Source organism: Xiphophorus hellerii, chromosome 11 (genome assembly GCF_003331165.1).
Source record: "Xiphophorus hellerii strain 12219 chromosome 11, Xiphophorus_hellerii-4.1, whole genome shotgun sequence".
Classification (NCBI taxonomy): domain Eukaryota; kingdom Metazoa; phylum Chordata; class Actinopteri; order Cyprinodontiformes; family Poeciliidae; genus Xiphophorus; species Xiphophorus hellerii.
Window position 1 is genome coordinate 17882475 of NC_045682.1, and position 18639 is coordinate 17901113.

An 18639-nucleotide genomic window follows, 5' to 3' on the forward strand; every position below is an offset into this window, starting at 1 on the left:
TCCGCTCGAAGCAGCCTGTTGCATAACCGGCGTATCGTGAATTCATCTGAGCAAAGCGTTTTTTAGTGGCTTTATTATTTTCCATACCTGTCCCTGGCAGAACGCTGGAACGCATTGATCTGGTGGTGGGCGCCGGCTCGAGTGCGTACCTCTTCCCTCTGGTCTCCGGGCTTGCAAAGAGCCGTGTGGGTGTTTGTGAAGGCGGGCACCTCAAAAGTCAATTTCTCGCAGTCGCAAATTCTTTGAATTATGCAATGTACATTGTGTAATAGCCGGGAGAGGGATGTGTAGCTTGCGTGTGGGTTCCAGGAGTCAGGGAAGAGTTGTTTGGGTTGATAGCATCTCTTCCTCTTTGCGTTGTCTCCTCTTCCTCCCATACAAACCGATAATGTTTCACTTAAACCTCACTAATCCTGCTACCTGGCATTAATCATTAGCAGGAAGCAGTTCAGTTTAGTTTCAGATTCGCCTCATTTTTGTGTGATTTACAGGAAGAGAAAAAGGAGGAGGACTGAGATCAATGCAGAGTAGAGAAGAAGAAGTCGAGAGAAGACTTGGAGTCAGAATAGTTAGGGAGAAAATGTTAAGCTCCTCTTTCAGTCATCGCTGGGTGCTAAAGCTGAGGGTTTTATCGATTAAGTGATTGATTTTTCCACTGGCACGTTAATGGATTGTTCACCTGCAAATGAGGTTTGACGGCAAAGTGATTTATTTTTTTCAAGGGCCTTTGTTTTTATTGGATTCAGTGAGGAGGAACGGGAGGGGGAAGGATGGATGTTTCCGTGACTGGATAGCTGACCTGGTTTCACCGAAACACAAAAACGTCAGCGCTTATAAAACTATTCAGGATTTTTTGGATTTCACACCATTATGCTGTGGCTCGGCTTTGGTTTTGATTTGTTTGGAAGCACAACATTCTGACCAAGTTTTATGTTGGAAAAACCCATGTGGAGAAAATTTGTAAGATTTAGGTGTTCACATGTTTGTAGGTCCGTAAATTATACCTTTTTGTCATTCATAACAGACAAAACAAGTATAACAAACTCATGTCTGCTTGTTAATTAGTAATTCTTGACTAACCACTTCAGGCTTGCACAAAATGTATTGGAAAAACAGGAGATTTTTGAAATTGGCATGTTTCCATTGAGCAAATTTATTTTTGTAATTCCAATTTACGCAGTTTTATGGTCAATGGAAACACAGGCAGTAAGTATTTCCAAACAGATCGATTTGCCTTGTTACTGAGTGATAAATGTACCAGCCTTTGCTTGTCAAGCTGAAAGACAGACTTCAGCAACAAGTGTGGGAGGGGCCACCCTGGAATTTTCTCAGGCATCATATTAAGCAAACTTTGTACCTTAGCAACACTTTGTTGAAATAATTGGTTATATCTTGTTACCAGCATTTGGAGGTTCTGCAAATGGAGAACAGAATAAACTAAAGCATCAAAAGTAATATTAAAAAACGTACGTTTTGAGTACTGAGCTGAACGTTAATGAAAGCTACTCAGTTATGCTTGTAGGCATTTTGCTTAGCTCTGAGGAAGCCTAGCAGCTGCGGTCTGTCTGCTGTCTGCTCAACTTCAAGCACAGCACCTCCTCTCGATTATTCACCTGACTTCCTAGAAAGCCAAAGTGACACTGCGTTGTCTCCTTGAAATATTTAGACCATCCTACTTTTCTCTCTCACTTCTTCTTCTATGTTCCCAAGTTGCATAACCCCATCTCATGTTGTATCACTCAGGATCATGCTGTCACTTTTTCTTCTCTTAGTCCCACCGTGGCCCACCCCCTTCCTCTTGTGTAATCTTCCAGGTGGCTGCATCCAGTCAGCACACTTAAGATAAATTATTCAAGCAGGTCAGCAGCAGCTAAGTCCTTTGAGGCTGCACTCTCTTCATCCCTGAAACTGGGTCACGATCCTTAGATGTAACACAACCTCATCCTGATATGTGATTGTAACTTTTGTTTGTGTTTAGTTTGTGTTAACATCACATAGATTACATTCACAGAGTTCACACAATTGAGGCTGAATTAAGATTTTTGTTTGTTTTTTTGCACGATCATTCATACTAATAGTTAAATTGTTAAATGCGACTGCATTCAGATTCGTATAAGATTTAGTACAACAAATGAAAGTGGCACAGATATGATTTTTTCACCCCCGAATGAATAGATTGGAATTCGGCCAGACTGCCGTGAAAAAGTTTGACATGGGCAAAATATTTTTTTAATTTGGGTCGCATTTACAAGTTGTGTGAACATTGTCAATTTCTTCATCAGCATACTACTTAGAATTGTGACTTGGGTTCTACCTATTTAGTCAGAGTAGACTATGCATCACTGTGTTGTTTTCATTGATAAAGCATTAAAAATTTTATATGAATTAGATGCATAGAGAAGTTGCCTCTATTTTGCTGCAGATGACATTACTCTTCAGTGTGGATCCTACTACTGAGTGAATAATTTCCAATACCACTAGTGTAGGTTACAGCAAAGTCAGACGAGTTAGAAATTATGTGAAGGTATTTTGAAATATATTTTCTATTACATGTCTACGGTTTGTTCAGACTGAGAGAATGAGATTCTCAGCTGATAACAAGAAGGCTAAAACAAGTCACAACATCGTCTGTCAAAGTTATACTTTTGAGTGGTACATTTATTACATTACAAATTACCAACTAAGAATACGTTAAAGATGAAGCTTTCTGTTTATAAAATGACATCGTCAGTCTTATGGAACTTTTCAGGACGCTCATGAAATCAGTCATTTCCATTCACACACACATTCACACGCTGATGATGGCAAGCTACTGGATTGTAGCCACAGCTGCCCTGGGGCAGTCTGACAGACACGAGGCTGCTATATTGTGCCATCGCTCCTTAAAACTAGGTAACCCACATTCTGTGACATAGATACCAAAGTCATGATTCTGATTCAGGACCTTGTGCCTTAACAGTCGCAGGGTGACTCACTGTATCTGTAAGATCCTTTTTATATCGCACTCTAAAACAAAGTAGATCAGGTGAAAAAGTTATTTCATCTCTGACATACAGTTTATGTCAAATGATGTCATACGATAAGGATCATGTCCACTGGTGTTGTACTGAGTTTCATTCAAAGTCAACTCAAAGTTTTAGTTCTGCTCTGACAAGAGAACCGACTGTATTTATTTTTACCACGCAGTTGTTTGTCTCATGCTCATAATGGTGTCTTTTTTAGCACACTGCCACTCAGCCTGAGAACGACACAGTTTGCTTTCTGTGCTAACTCGGGATCTAATCTTGTCTTCCTCCCACCCCTGACACTTTTTTTAATTTTCTTCTCAACTGCAAATATACTGGAAAAGACTTTATTGCAGATGCTGTGTCTGACTTTTCTACAGGATGAAATAAATGGAACAAATCTCACCCTTCTGGTTAGAGGAAACGGTCTTAAATCACAATAAATATTACAAGTATAAAATAAATAACAGTAGAACCATTAAATGCACTTAAGAGTACTGATGAATGACTTAAAAGTCATCACTGTTAAAATAAACAGCTTCGGGTGTGCAGAGCGTGACCTCATTGTATAAACTGGGTTTTGTCATGCAGAACCCTGCAGCATTGCTGCTCTCACTGCTCGCTGTTGCATCAGGCTGTTTCTCAGCCTCTTTTTTTTCTTATCTCCTTCAGTCTGTTTCACAGCTTGCATTAAAACATATTCACAAAACCCCCAAAACAAGAGAAAAACATTTCAGAAAAGTTTTCTCTTCTCGCCTTTTGAAGTGGATTTTAAATACATTGTATTCTTTGGCATGTTTTAGCACTCTTTGCACTCTCTCCCCGTGTTCATCACAGCCACACCCAACAACAGCTTCTCTTTACTCGTTTCCTCCCTCCCCATCCTCTTTGTTCCCCCTCTGCCTCCTTCTCCACTTTTGTTCTAATGTGCTTAATAAATGATGGAGCGGTTTATCAGAGGAGGATGCTCCCAGTGGCCAGGATGAAAGAGAAGCAGGAATAATCTTTAAAGCACCCCAAGGCTGTGAATTCCCACCCTGCCAAACCCTCCCCCCCTCCTCCTCCTGCACTCGCATTTAGCACTCTCGCTGCACCCTGAAAGATCCTCCCTCGAAAGCCCTCCCGACACACAGACCTCTCTCTCTTTCTCTCTCTCTCTTTTTGAATTAAACTCTATCTCCCCTGCTTTCCTCCAAAGCTCCTGCAAAGGCAGCAGAAACAGATCAAAGAGCAGCAGTGGGTCATCCCCTGAACATGCTTATACAGATCAATCGACTTTAACCTGATTGAGTGATGCGCTCAAAGTCGGGTTTGCAGCCATCACTCTCAGCCAATCCCTGTCCTCCTTGAGATGCACATGATTACCATGAAGTGCTTTGTCTTCAGTGATGAGTAAATCAAATACGCCTAAGGCATCTTCCCGTTTCTTTTCAATTTTGTCGTTTTTCAGTCCTACGTCCCAAATGATTGTCTTTGTTCCTAGATAACGTCTTAAGGGATTAGGAGGACGAATGATCCCAAGAATATAAATGGATACTTATGTGTTCAGCAATAACTGGGAGTCACATATGACAACCTATGAAATCAGAAGTTTATATTGGTCTTTTTCTGCTTCGGGTCAAGTTACCCTTCCACCAATTTAAATCCCAATTTTGTATCTAAACATGGATATTTTGTTTCTTCCTACTTCCATTTTGTTCCAGTTTGCAAACTATTTCATTCCCATTTACTTAAACCATTGTATACCAGCTCTCATCAAGTTACCACTGTTGGTTTTGGTTCTATTTACCCAGAATGCCCTCCGCTATAATCCACTTCCTGGTTTTATATTGGTCTTCGTTCTGCTTGGCATTCTCATTCAGGCCACACCAGAGTTCACTTCAGACAAACCGAGAGTTGGTAGAGTTCACTTTTTTGGTCCAGATCAGAGTTTGATTTTGGATTTACACCTCCGAAAAATAAGCCGGACTTATTAGACAAACAAACTAGAGTTGGATTAAAGCGGACTGAGAAAGGCTGGTGTGAAAGCACATTAAGGGGCAAAATAACCAGCACCTAAGTCATAAAATGGCTTCTCTGTGCCTATACTGAGCGAATGCTGAGTTTGGTAGAAATTGAAAAAAAAAAAAAAGGTTCAGAAATGAAGTCATCAGAAAATTCCTTTTAGCTTCAAAAGACCTGAAAAATCCATGCAAATCCAATCTTAGAGGCTGTGAAGAGTTCAAAGCGTTCTGTATTAAAGGAACAGTGAGACATATTGAGAGTATGAAATTCTCACCTTGCATTTTTGTTAGTTTCTGGTAACGTCTCCTCACTTGGACCTTAACTTTTAAATTCACATTTTTCTTTTAGTTATTACTCGCATGATAATCTTAAGGATTTCTAATTTTATTCAGGAGTTTAAAAGTGGTTTTGCTATATTCGGCTATAAAAATGTTTCACCTATTTATCTTGGTATAAAAAAAGCACTTCATGCACATCAGGACTAAATGTACAAAGAAAAGCTGAGAACTGAATTTGTATCCAGAACAATTGCTGAAAACCATGAAGCGCTCAATTTTCTTTGAAAGTAGCTTCATGTAAAGTAATCTAAGTTTGTCATAGATGAAATTATGACAAATGAAAATAGTCGACTAGAGATTTAACAATAAATTTAGATTTGATCTGAACTTTGTGTCCAATTTCTGGTATTTTTGAAGACATTTGACATTTAATCTGATTGATCTTTATTAATAAAAGACAAAATAGAAACAGCATTCAAAATATAAAACTGTATACATTTTTTTCTATAACTCATGAGGGTCTTAATAAATATTTGTAAAATTTGTGGTGGCAACTTCATAAAATGTGTTTGAAAACAGTCGCTGTAATTAACAATTTTGTTATGATTTCAAAACAAAGATAAAAAGATAATGGGAAAAACTTTGTGCTTTGTTTTTGTAAGCCTAAACATGCTAATATTAAAGAGAATTAAAGTATTAAAGTATTTTACTTTAGCCATGGTTTTTAGGTTTTATGATAATATCATAGCAAGTAGGGCCACAGGTATCAAGTGACTTTTACTCAGAACAAAACTTGGGCACACATTCGTTACATTTGGCTAAATACAAGAAGGGGTTTTAAAGAAAGTTTTTGTTTTTGATGCCGCAAAGAGATTAAAAACTTTCTCTAGAGCAACAAAGCAGAAAACATTCAACCCAAGACTTATGAAAGTGTACAGTTTACTTTTATTAAAGCAAATGTCTGAGACAGGGAGCAGCTTTGCTGCGTTACATTCAGCCTTCCTGTTATCTGCTGAAATCTTATCTAGAAAACTAGATTTGAAGATGTACATCTTTTTGCTTCCTGTGACTGTATTATAAACACCACACTGAAAACAGCTATATTTTTGTGTTCTTCATTCAGTAAGAGCATTCACACAGAAGAGTGTTGTCAGCACAACCTGGTTAGAGTTTAGTGTAATTCTTCCAGTGACTGGGAAAAAAGGTTGGATTTCAGAGTTTCAAACTGAGTAAAGACTGATCTGAGATCAACAACAAACTATTTTTCAGTGCATCTGTACGGCTAATACCAGGTGTAAACTGATAGGAAACGTACCCCAGGCAGCAGCTACACAATCCCAGGATGTTCCGCATTAAAGCAAAGAACTCCCTGGCACTGAGACCATCTATTGTTCATTGGGTGGGTTGCATCTGTTAAAAGGATCATACCTACTGTATATTTGAGGACCTCACAGATGGAGGCTGGAGAATCACCAAACCAACAGCAGCATCCCACTGCTAGCCTGGGAACAGCTGCATCCAGACGGAGCCTGCAAACATGGACCTGGTCCACCCATGGCTGTGGTCATATAGCAGAACTGTACGAAGGGCCGTCCCACCCTGTCTATAATTACGATGCGGGGCTGAACCTGATGCCACAGCATAGGCAGCCAGGGGTAAAACCATCAGCTTATTCACATGTAAGCATTGCATAATAAGATTAAATAGATTGCAAGGGTTCTGTGCAATCTATTGTTTTTTTATTGGAGAAAAACTTGGCTGTTTAAGTAGAGTATAAGATGACAAGCAGCAATAACAATCAGAGAAAAGCCTTAGGCAGCTGCAACACCACATCAACACCAAACCATGCTCTAATAAAGAAAACATTTCAAAGATCTAAAATTTGACTAATTACTCCACTTTATCCTTTATGTGTCTCTCCATTCCCACAAGAACCTTCATCCTTATCTCCCAGTTGGGTTCCCTCCTCTTGTTGTGTTCTCATCTGTCGCCTTTTTATTGGTCCCATGTCTCCCGAGCTCAAGGCCCCTCAGCTATTCATCTCATAGTGTTAATTTATCTCTGCAGTGGCTTAATATCTGTTCAAGGCCTTCTCAGGAAAAAAGGGTCCATTATTTGGCTCCACTTTATGCATTATAAACCAGCCCACCGAACAGAACCTGAAAGCTGAATGTGCCAGGATTCCAGCAAATATTACCAAAGTACAGTCATATGCTTTACTTTGATTTCCAGTGGCATGTGGCAAGTAGGGGTTTTGAAGAGCTGTGTCAGATGAACTGTTGAACTTGGAGAGCTTTTTAAGATTGAACCCTCTGGATTCTGGGTTAGCATGTCTGCTTGGGCTCTGTCTTCTTTTTAATGTCTTAAATAAATAATGAGTTGACATTAGTGAAAGTGGGTATGTGACTTTGTAGTATCTCTGATCTGTGGGGTCAGGGTAGATCTGAATGTCTCTGCTGAGTGGGTTTTGTTGATGTGATGGAAAGTGAAGCATTGGACTCTGGTTGAACTGGTCGTACAGATGCCAGTTTCTGTCCCGTTGTCAGCATGTGAATTGACACTCAGGCATTTCTAGATGTTTAAAGTAGGGCAAAAATACATTAGAGCCATTATAAAACCAGATAAACGTTTTGGCCTCGGCTGCATAGTGTTGACTTTGCAGCAATCCCTCGATGGGAACCGCAGCAGCAGAAATGGCTCTGTCCGATAAAGAGTTACTACTAAAAGCAGAAGAGGCAGGAGTATTTTGAAATAGATTGTTCTTACCAGCTAAGTTTCTGTCCAATTGTCATATAAATTTTGAGCAAACTTTTAAAAAGTCGCCATTTTTCCATCTACTGGTTCGGAGCAAATCAACGTAATTTAGCCAGATGTTGACGTTACCCATGCCTGTAATAAACAGGAAGTAGAAGTTGTAAACTACTATAGACCACATATCGAAGGAAAATAGAGAGCGGTTTTCAGGAATGTGTAGCTCTCGGCGAAGTTGCAATTGTTGTTATGTCAAGCATTGGTGATGTTGCATGCTGTCTGGAGAAGTAGAGAAAGAAACGCAGTTCTCTAAAGCGGCTGATCAGTCATGTAAGGTAAAAGTTCGCTATGCCAGAACTTATTTGGCAAATGTGTTTCCATCTCCACTTTAGCGCATGACTTCTTTTTTGGGGGGGGGGGGAAATCCAAAAACTACCTCAAGCGAATGTAAAAACGTTTTTGTGAAATTGAGGAAGTTACTTTGAATTTCACCATTTCCATCAATGTTTTCATTACTTTAATTAGGAAAGTAATGAAATACTTTCCTAATGTTTTATGGAAACATTAGCTGTTAGCTATAGCTAACGGCAGTTTAAAAACAAAAAACAATTTGAATTGTGGACCAGTTCAAGATTAAGAATATGCAAAAGATCAACTACCTATTAAAACTGTCAGTATTTATCTTATGCTCATACTGTGCTCCTTGGTTTACCCTGCTCTGCGTTTTCACACTTAATTTGTAGAATGATATTTAGTTTTGAAATGGTTCAGAGAAACATTCATGTAATGAAGTGTAGTGTTTTCTACCTCATATTCACGCTGTCAAACAAATCCCTTGTGAACTGATAGAGGTGAAATCACCGAAGGTACTCCCCACTGATCTTACTGATCTTACATTTTCTGTGTAATCCACTGAAGAACTCTGTGCCTGTGCTTTTAAATGTGGTTCTAGCTGTTCTTTTTCTCGTTTCGTCCCTATATTAGTCTGGTCGATGGATGCTATAATAGCACGAACCATTTTCAAATAAAAACCCTTAAACATTTATGAGTTGCCATATACAAAGCTATTCCAGCGTTCCCATTCTCTCCCATCTTGCCCCAAAATATCTCCCCAATCTCCCTGTGGGGTTTTTCTTCTCCCATTTTCAAAACATGGTTTTCCCAGACATTCTTTCCAAGTTGTGACGCATGGAGTGTGTGTGTCTCATAACTACGGACCCCATGAGTTAAAAATAATCTGTGCTGAGGGGTTGGCTGAGGTCTGCTCCACAACAAAGCTCCACCTCCCCTCCTCCGCCTTCCCCTCCAGTTCGCGGAGTCAGACGTTCACGCCTTGCCTCTTGCCCTTTTTATCTTTTCACTGTTTTATCATCACCGCAGAAGACACGCTAACCCACATGGTTTTATGCTGGGTTTTGTACAGTCTGAGGTTATCCAACACGCCCTGTGATGACATAATGAGTCTGGTTCGGTACTGTAAGGATAATTACTGCTGACTGAATATTAAACTTAAACATTTCTTCTATTTTAGAGGAAGAATCGACTAAAAGAGAATCTAATGATACTCTAAGATTAAATGATAAGATACTGTACATCCCCTATGTAAACAAAGCTGATAGTGATTCATTCATTAAATGAAAGAAATTCTGTTTTTCTCTACTTATCTGAGGCTCCTCTATGAATCAGTGAACGATCAGCCGGCAGATGTCTGCGCCGACTCTGAATCACAATCATTATCCCTTTAAAATGCATCCTCGCGTATATAACCTTTCCAAAGCTGAATATCTTTCCACTCTAATTCCAGCAGGTTGGGACACAGAAGACAGGGAGGGAATTTGACAGGCACACACACATTCCTTTGCTGCATATCGATCCAAAATGTAGAGGGCTCCACGTATGAGCGGTCAACTCGGCTTGTCCTGTTGAATAAACGTGAAGATTTGATCTCGCTGAATGTCTTTGACTGACTTTCCAGTGTCGACAGGCAGGCTTAGGGGAAAGGGTTTTGGTGGAAAAATGCATAATAGTCAGTGGTAAGACAAAAATAGAGATATGCCAAACGAGGCACATTAACAGGCGCACAGGGTGAAAACGGTGGAAAAGGGGATTAAGGAGAAGAGAAGGAAATGCATTTCTTATAGACCTTATTAGAGATGTGTGGCTGATTTCTAATCTCTGGTTTTTGTATAGATCTGAATTGCTGATGACACATTTTTTTCCAGCTTCTCTACCCTGACCTGTCGTTAATCTTTTTATATTCGGAGCAGCAGAGGCAACGTCACACTGTGTGTGAAAGGGCAGTCGCTCCAAAAACGGGCTTTACAAAGTTGAAAAAAATAATAAGATATGAACATGTTTAGCATATAGTTAGTTTCACTCGCTTACATGGTGGAAATATTTTTAAATCCAGCTTGTTCAATGACTGACAGGGAAAAATATCGTAAAAGAATAAGACGGCTTTTTCTCTGTCTGGTCCTGGTCACTTTGCTTCTTCACTAAAATGTTTGGTTACAAGCTGACATGTGGCTGACATCTTCCTTGTTGTGTGCAAAAACCTTCTTGTTATTTGTTGAAAGTCTTGCTCTCTCTTGCTCATTCGCAGCCTGAATAAACCACTCACTTGTTTTAATATATTATAAATAGTTACGTTTTCCTCTCAAGTTGCTTTTCACCACTCAGTTTCCTCTGACTTAATTTCTGAACATCTCACTGGTACTGAAAATGGCTAACTTAGCGGATAGCATTGTACTGTGTTGTGCTACTGTTCAGTTTAGCACAATTTCTGATTAGGAATAAATGTGTTACATGAGCGTGAAACCTAATAAAGTAGAAGCTAAGGGTCAAAAGCGCATACGAATTCAATAAGATGCTAAAACCACAGCGCCATCTTGTGGCCTGGCATAGCCACAGCTAACTAAACGTGGAACTTTTTCCCCAGTCAGTATCCGAAAACCCTGGCAGCGGTCTTACCTCAGCCTTAAGAGTTTGGCTATAGATGAACTCCAGAATTGTTTAGGATTTAATTGCTTGTTGATTGTTTTTAATATTCATTGCCCTTTTTTTCTCATATTATCCACTTCCTGTGCAGCTCTGGGAAAAGTTGACCAGGGGTCAAAGTACTAACCAAAACACAGCGAAACATTTACCAATCCCTCCCTCTCTCTCTCCCTCTCCTGTGTTTCTTTCTCTTTTCATTCCTCATTGACTGTTTGTCCACCCCTCCCCTCTCTGGAGGAGTGTCCATCCACATCTGGAGAGGCAGCTCTGCTCCTGGAGCTCATTCACCCCTCCTGCTCGGCTCTCCCGCTCCCTCCCTCCTCTCTCTGTCTCTGCCTCTCGGAGCGCTCGGTGCCTCCGTTTGCCGTGGTGGAAGTCAGATTGCACAGTGAGGAGATGCTGGCGGCTGACTGTGAAGCAAACTCTCAGAAGCAGGATCCTACCTGGACTTTTTATGAGGCTTGTCGAGGAGGTCATGGCAGCAACCAGCTTTCCTTCTGCTCTTCATTTTTTTCCTTTTTGAATTAAAAAGACTTTCTTTTTTTATTCATCGCTTCTCGGCTCTCCAGCACCTGGTCTAACCGTTACGGGTTACGTGGAGATCCTTCCTCCAACCCCTGCCTTCTCCTCAAGCTCAGCACTTCCTACCACCTGCATTTTTTGGAGGAAGGGGAGATTCGACGGCTTTGGGATGACGGAGATCCTGGTGTCGGATGTAAACTTGAACTCTATGTGCGAGCGTCTGGAGCAGCAGTGCTGCGTGGACCAGAACCAGCACAATCTGTCCAGCCAGCCCCAGACCCCGGTGCTCAAGAGACACTCCAACACGGGGGCCAAGCTATGGGGCCGAGTTCGCAGCAAGCTGCTGAGACAAAAGGTCTGACATGCGTACACAAGCTGTTTTCTTTCTGCTTTTTATCTTCTCTTTGCTGCATCTGTCCCCCTGCATTCATCATGGTGTCACTTCCATCTGTTTGTTCAGCCTCTTTTTTATCCTCAGCGCATATCTGTTTGTTCTGTCAGTGGGGAGCTGACTCTTATCTGATGGCTCTATATGTGATGGATGGTAGTGATGCTAACGCTGTGACCTGGTTAGAAAAAAAAAGTTTTATTTGAGAGGATTGTTGCAGGAAATTGGTTCAGATGGATTTAATATCCTGCAAATGAGGGTTTGTGGAGATGACTTTATTTCTGTCTGTAAGAGGTATAATCACACTTTCTTGAGATGGAACACAATGTTAATGTTTCAAGACACAGCACAGAAACCGTGAGAGCTTATAATTATTTTCCTGGATTATATAATAACCTAATCAAGAACGGAAATCTCTGACTTTCTCATTTATCAAATCTTTCTGCCACCTTGAGCTCATCTCAGCCTCTTTTTTTAACTCCCACCAGTGTCTTTTGTCCCTGTAATTTCCTGCTGAAGACAAAACAAATGAGTGACTCGATGCGTCTGAGATGTTTCGTAGTCAAAACAGCTCCCTCCGCTGTTCATTTGAGAAATTACCCTGTGCTTGAACTGATGAAGTTAGTATTTTAATATCGTCTTTGACTTGCAGTTACAGAATTTGGCCTGTTCCAATTTTTCTATAAAAGCTGTAAGAACATGTTCTTTAAAAAGCACTGATTTCTAATGTTTTTGACCTTTTCTTCAGGTATGTAATAATACCCATGTAAAACAGACATGAATGAATTTGATTTTTGACATTAGCGTGTTATGCTAGTAATTAGCTCAGTAAAGAGCATTGTTAAAACAGCCATCTTTGTTTTCTTTGCCTTAGTCTTCCTTGAATGGGTTTGAAAGTTTATGGATATAAAAAGACCAACTTTGAGGTAGTCTGTTTGGTCTTCCTGTTATTTGCTGAAGTCTTGCTCTCTCTCGCTGTCACAGCATGATTTAAATTAAGACATGTCAAAACATCCCAGAGAAGATTCATTTTCAAATAGCTTACCATATCACTTTACCTCCTCTGATTTTGTTTTTCAACACCTCATTGGTACAGAAAGTAAATGACTTTGAGTCTTCTTACAGTACCAACTTCCACACCAAAGAGTGTTGAAACTGTCATTACTGGGTAGAATGTAGGCATAGTGTATTGTAAAAAGTCTAAAAATGGACAAATTCCTGTCATCAACCTAATTCTCAGTATAAATTACACAGACACAATTTGCAAATCATGTTTTAATTTGCCCAAATACAGTTTCAGGGCATACAAGTTTTATTGTGGCACACTTAAAATGCAGGATCTGAATCATGACTTGTTCTTTTTTAGCTAAAGAGAAGATGCTTTTTTTGGGAAGCTTTTATTTCTTGCTTCTGAATTATCACAAGCAAGCTCTGATTATATGCAAAGCTGCTCACGTGCCCCTTCAGCTATGACTAACTGAGATATAAAATTAGATGTTGTGAGGCAGTTTTGCTCTGTATTTGCGCATGTTTATTCAGCAGTCTTCACCTCATTATGAGCGCATCGGCAGAATTTCTCCTTTGATTTAGTGTGCATAATCAGCCTCTTCAGCATCTGCATCCAAGCTGAGACTTTACCTGACCTCTAATGTCTTGAATTATTCGATTGCTGCTTTAGGAACACTGACCGCTGTCAATCTGAGAGGAATAAGAGAGGGGATTACACGTTAAGACCAGCCTTTACTGAATTGACCCATAGGTCTGGTATTGATTTCTTCTTCTCCTCTCACGTTGTTTTCTCAGTGTCAGCAATAGTATATAAAAAAGTGATTCTCTAGCATAGAGTAAAGCTGCAGAAAAATCTCCCACTCACCCACCATGTCTCAAAGGCCCCATTCATTTTTACAATCATTCATTCATTTCAAAGTAGATTTATTTTTTTATTCTTTGTTGGTTGAGTAAATTTGTGTTGCACTAATGCACAGTTGCCTTTTGATCCTATCAGTGTTTATACAATTCTCCCTTTATTTTTCCTCTATGCTGCCTTTCTGCCCCTATATAACCGGGATCTCTGTTTGACGGCAGAGATGAGAGGATGTTAAATCATCTGAGCTCATCGCTTGAAACGGCAAAACAACAAAAGCCTCCAGGGTGTTTTCACGAAGAGATGAAGCGATTAATGTACTTGTTTTTGTCATATTTACATTTAAAACCCTGAATGCCAGCATTTTTGTAACTCTACAGCCTCAAAAATGTACCAAAATTGCAACAACAGAAAAAAAAAGAGCAAAGAAAGCATCAATGTGATTACTGAGCAAGGCAGGTGAAGCAGCAGACATTATTGCTTTTTCTCTTCGGGTGCACCTATGGCAAGCAGCATGTTATCTAATTTCTGTTCAGAGGAATCTGCATGAGAAAAGATTTGCGAGGGCACGGAGGAACACCGGGGAAATGTTCTTCCTGCTTCGGCTGACAGCCGAGCCTAATTAAGACGCAGCGAGATGAGATGGGAGGCTGACTTAGGAACACTAATTGGACTGGAACCAGACGTTGTATACCTCACGCGTTTTAACAAAAGAGCAAAAGATGATGAAGTAGCTATAGGTTGGCTCTTTGCTGGATTATTTTTTTTTGGTTTGCTTGACCACCAGAGAGAGGAACATGTAGCCATTATCACCTGCCCTCCACCTCACTCATCCCTCTGCATTTTAGTCCGCATACAAATTTATATTCTTTCATTTAAGTATGTTCATTAGTGCAGATGAGATATTAGGGTTTCATCCTTGCTCTTGCTTAAAATGCCAGCCAGCCCTTTAATGGCCCTTTTATGTAGGCCACATAAATCTCCGTCTGTCCCCACCGGCGGGTGTAGCCCTTTATTGGCCCCCATCTATCCCCTCCCGTGTGCTGCGTTGTGATTGGTTAAATGAGCTCCGAGAGGTCAGTAAAATATTCTCATGCTGATACTTAGTATAACCTCCTGGCTTCTAGCTGTACGGCTGAAAGCGTGCAGGTTGTCTTCTGCGTCTGCAGGATGATGAGTAGGCATTGATCTTCTATGTAGGTGGTGAGGGTTTGAGTTTCATTACACATTGAAACAGATAGAGAGGATTTTATTTCACCGAACCTCAGGGCTGAGATGAAACTTTGTGCAAACTGACACATTATGTTGCTTATGTGCAGTTAAAGATGCCGTTTTTACTTCCCTGGAAACCCATATAGATCATCTAATTGCTTCCATGTTGGCAGAGATAAGGATTACAGATCACCAGAAAACCGAGGTAATGAGCTCAGCGTTGTATTATGCCGTATCCCCAAAAGATTGTGCAGATCTGCCCATCTCTGCAGATCTGGCCAAAGAAAACATGAGGCTTTATCAGGGGAAATGAAACACTCATATAGATCATCTCTATATCACAATAAAACCTGTGTGTTCTTTCTCAGGCAAGGCACATTAAATCAGGACATACTTGCTCAATATAACAATCTCACAGTAAGGGTTTTATGTTGAGTTTGAAGAAGTTACATTTGTGACGACTGTATTATCCCCAGAACCAGAACCAAACGAGGAGAACCAGCTTTCAGCATCTATGCACCACAAATTTGGAACAAACTTCCAGAAAACTGTAAAACAGCTGAAACACTGACTTCTTTTAAATCGCAACTGAAAACCCACCTGTTTAGAATTGTATTTGAAATGTAATCAATTACAAATTTATTGATGTAACTTGACTTAATGATTGATTCTATATTGCATTGTGATTCTGTGTTTGTTATGATGTAAAGCACTTTGAAATGCCTTGCTGCTGAAATGTGCTATACAAATAAAATTTGATTGATTGATTGATTGATTTGCAAAACAGAACACAATACTGGGTTCATGAAATGGGGTCATCAAAATTTTCTTTTTTACAAACAGAATGCAGGGTTCTCAAATCACAAACTTTGTCTTTAGACAAACTGTAATCAGTGTAGAATAAATTAAAGTGATTCTTGATATGTGTAGACTGCGCGCTGACCGGCATTAGTGCGATACACTCACCAACTTGACTTGATTCTGCGCTGATTATTCCAATCACTAGTGTAGAATAATTTGATACAATTCTTGATATGTGTAGAATATGCACCGTTCTGCATTAGTGGGATACATACATCAACTTGACTGGAGTAAGACTGAAAACGGTTAGTGCCAACACTTTACTATGCTGGCACTAGATCTCACTGCACCCCTATGAGAGAGTTATTCAGAAATGATCTCGGGCTTTACTCACTGGCAGAAGGTTGCAAGAAAGTGCTAATCATAAAAAGAAATCCTTAATGTATTAAAATATTGTGTTTTGAAATCATTATATGAAACATTTACTTAGAACTCTGTCATTAAAAACTATTTAAGCTCCTTTATTCTGCTCTTATTATGAGATGATCCCTGCTCAGTGGGCTGCAGAGCTTCTACTCATCTGGGCTGCAGGCAGAGTCGTCTTCCAGACATATAGTGCTCATCCGTAAGCTTCTGTTTACTGGAAGTATAGGCAGATTCCATACACTGAATGTGAAGGTAACAACTCTAAAAATCACAACCATCAGTTGTTGGAAAATCCCTGTCCAGTGGCTCAAATGTGCAAGTAAGAAGGCAAGGCAACATGGCAGCTGAGCTGAACGCCTCCCGTGGCGCTGATGCCATCATCAGCTGTGTAGTAAAAAGACTCACCACTGATGAGCATGTAAGCAATATGCCTAAGTGATGAGGACGTCTAAATATAGTCATGCTCCTTATATTCCACGGAGCAAACATACTGCAGAGTGATGTTCTAGCTGGGACTCGCTGCACAAACACTTCCTGTAATCCTGCTAAAGCCAAGCAGGCGTGCAGTTTGCGCCGCGTTCTAATTAAGGAACTAATAAAAAGCTCTCTGCTGCTGAATGAATATTTAATCAGCCAGAGAGCAGGCACAGGAAAACTGTGATTAAACACAAAGGGGGAATTAAAGCAGCAATTCATTATAATTTTCCTGCAGATCAAAGGATCAAGTTGTTCTTTCTCGAAGGTTGTCAACAGCAAGAAGAAATAGGGTGATTTATTAAGGGTAGTGTTAATTTAATGAGGCTGTCGACCTACAGTCATACTATTACCTCTCATTACTTACACAAAGTTACTCCTTTTTTGTTGTTTAACAAGAGAGTTTAACACCTTTTTGCGCTTATTCCCCGGAGAATTTGTCCACAGTATGTAAATACTGCAGGGGAATCCCAGCAGATTGATACCGGACTTAAAGTCTGACCACGTGTTCTCAGAGAAACTGTGAAGTCTCCAGGAGTCACAGTGCTGCAGCTCTGAGTAAGAGAAGCAGAGGGGGAGGGGGGTAGCCAGCCAGTTCCCGTAGTGTAGTGGTTATCACGTTCGCCTAACACGCGAAAGGTCCTCGGTTCGAAACCGGGCGGGAACAACCTTTTTGTCTCTTCCAGCGGCTTGTTGAAATAATGTGGCTGTGATACAGCGTGACTTATGAGCTTTGTTCCGTGCCTGCAGATCAGTCCGACAGCATACACACTTTACAACCTGGCTAACAGATAATATTTCTGCTTGTGTGAAAATGGCATAGAGCTCAGACAGGAGTGTGAATAGATATAGAAATCAGACATGGATTTTCTGTAATGTCTACATGTGGGCTGGATCATGTGGATGCTTCCTGCTGAGCACACCGAAGGGCTGAGAAGTGAAGGGAAATATGTGAGGTCAAGTTTACACGTGTGCTCACATGTAAGTAAGTAGGGTTCACTGTAAGAGCAACACATGGTTGAAATAAAGCTAATGCACTTATTGAGCACCTGACATGACTAGAACGCTGAAAATCAGTGCACACAGCTGTTCTGTAGGTTTAAAGGATTTATTTGCTTGTTTTAACCTAAAGAATTGTCACTCTTAAGGACATACTCGCCAAACATGAAGCAGATAGGTCAAAATCCTTAGGAAGAGTTTCCTCAAGTTCGACATGTATTAAAAGTAAGAAACGGCCAAAAATGACCCTTTGACCCAAATGGCCGACTTCCTGTTGGGTTTAGAATATACCTCCAAGAGACTTTTACCTTGTTTTAGGCGGATCTATCTATGTACCAGTTTCAACTCTCTAAAATTTACCAGTTGGCCTATCTCAATTTACGGGGCGCTAGAGAGCCGTTTGACCATGGCCATTTTTAATTCCATTGAAATCCAAACTTTTTACAAGGCAGACAATTTTCATTACATTTGGTGAGTTTTTGAATATGTTGAGACCTCGGAAAAAAAACAATTAATTTAGGAGAAGAAAAGTAAACGTGACAATTGTGTTAACATTTATTGCATCAAAAATCAAAAACAAATTCTTGAGCATGGCTAAACAGTGCTAGGCTAAAGATTCAAAACATTCTCTCTAAGCAGTTGTAACTTGTATTTTCTTTGACACTATTTAACCTTTCACCTCAGTCGTAAAGCTTTCAGCCTACATTTGCAGCTTGAAGCGGAAATGGCGTCAAGATAAATCAAAATAGTGAGTTGTTTTTTTCTTTTCTTAAGCTATGGCTAGCCAGTCCACACAGATGCACTATTTAAAAAGTAACAGTTTTGAAGTTTCACAAAAATAACTAGTGTGAAAAGAGTTGCTGTTTCAGTCTTCAGCATACATTAAAACAAAGTCATTTTGTTCCATGCATGCCCGCT

At 40.1% G+C, this 18639-nt stretch overlaps 1 protein-coding gene and 1 non-coding gene across 9 annotated transcripts in view; both read left to right on the top strand.

Annotated features, from left to right (window-relative positions):
* Window positions 1-18639, top strand: part of abr (ABR activator of RhoGEF and GTPase) — a 133046-nt gene that overhangs the window by 105007 nt on the left and 9400 nt on the right. The window contains exon 1 of one of the 8 annotated variants that reach the window (XM_032575616.1): window positions 11317-11912. The exons of the other annotated variants lie outside the window; for them this stretch is intronic. Within the exon in view, the coding sequence (XP_032431507.1) occupies window positions 11727-11912 (186 nt within the window). The 5' untranslated portion in view covers window positions 11317-11726. Of the gene's footprint in view, window positions 1-11316; window positions 11913-18639 lie in introns of those variants that run through there. 8 annotated transcript variants of the gene reach the window in all.
* Window positions 17317-17389, top strand: trnav-aac (transfer RNA valine (anticodon AAC)). The gene has a single exon. It is a non-coding gene; the product is annotated as a tRNA-Val (tRNA).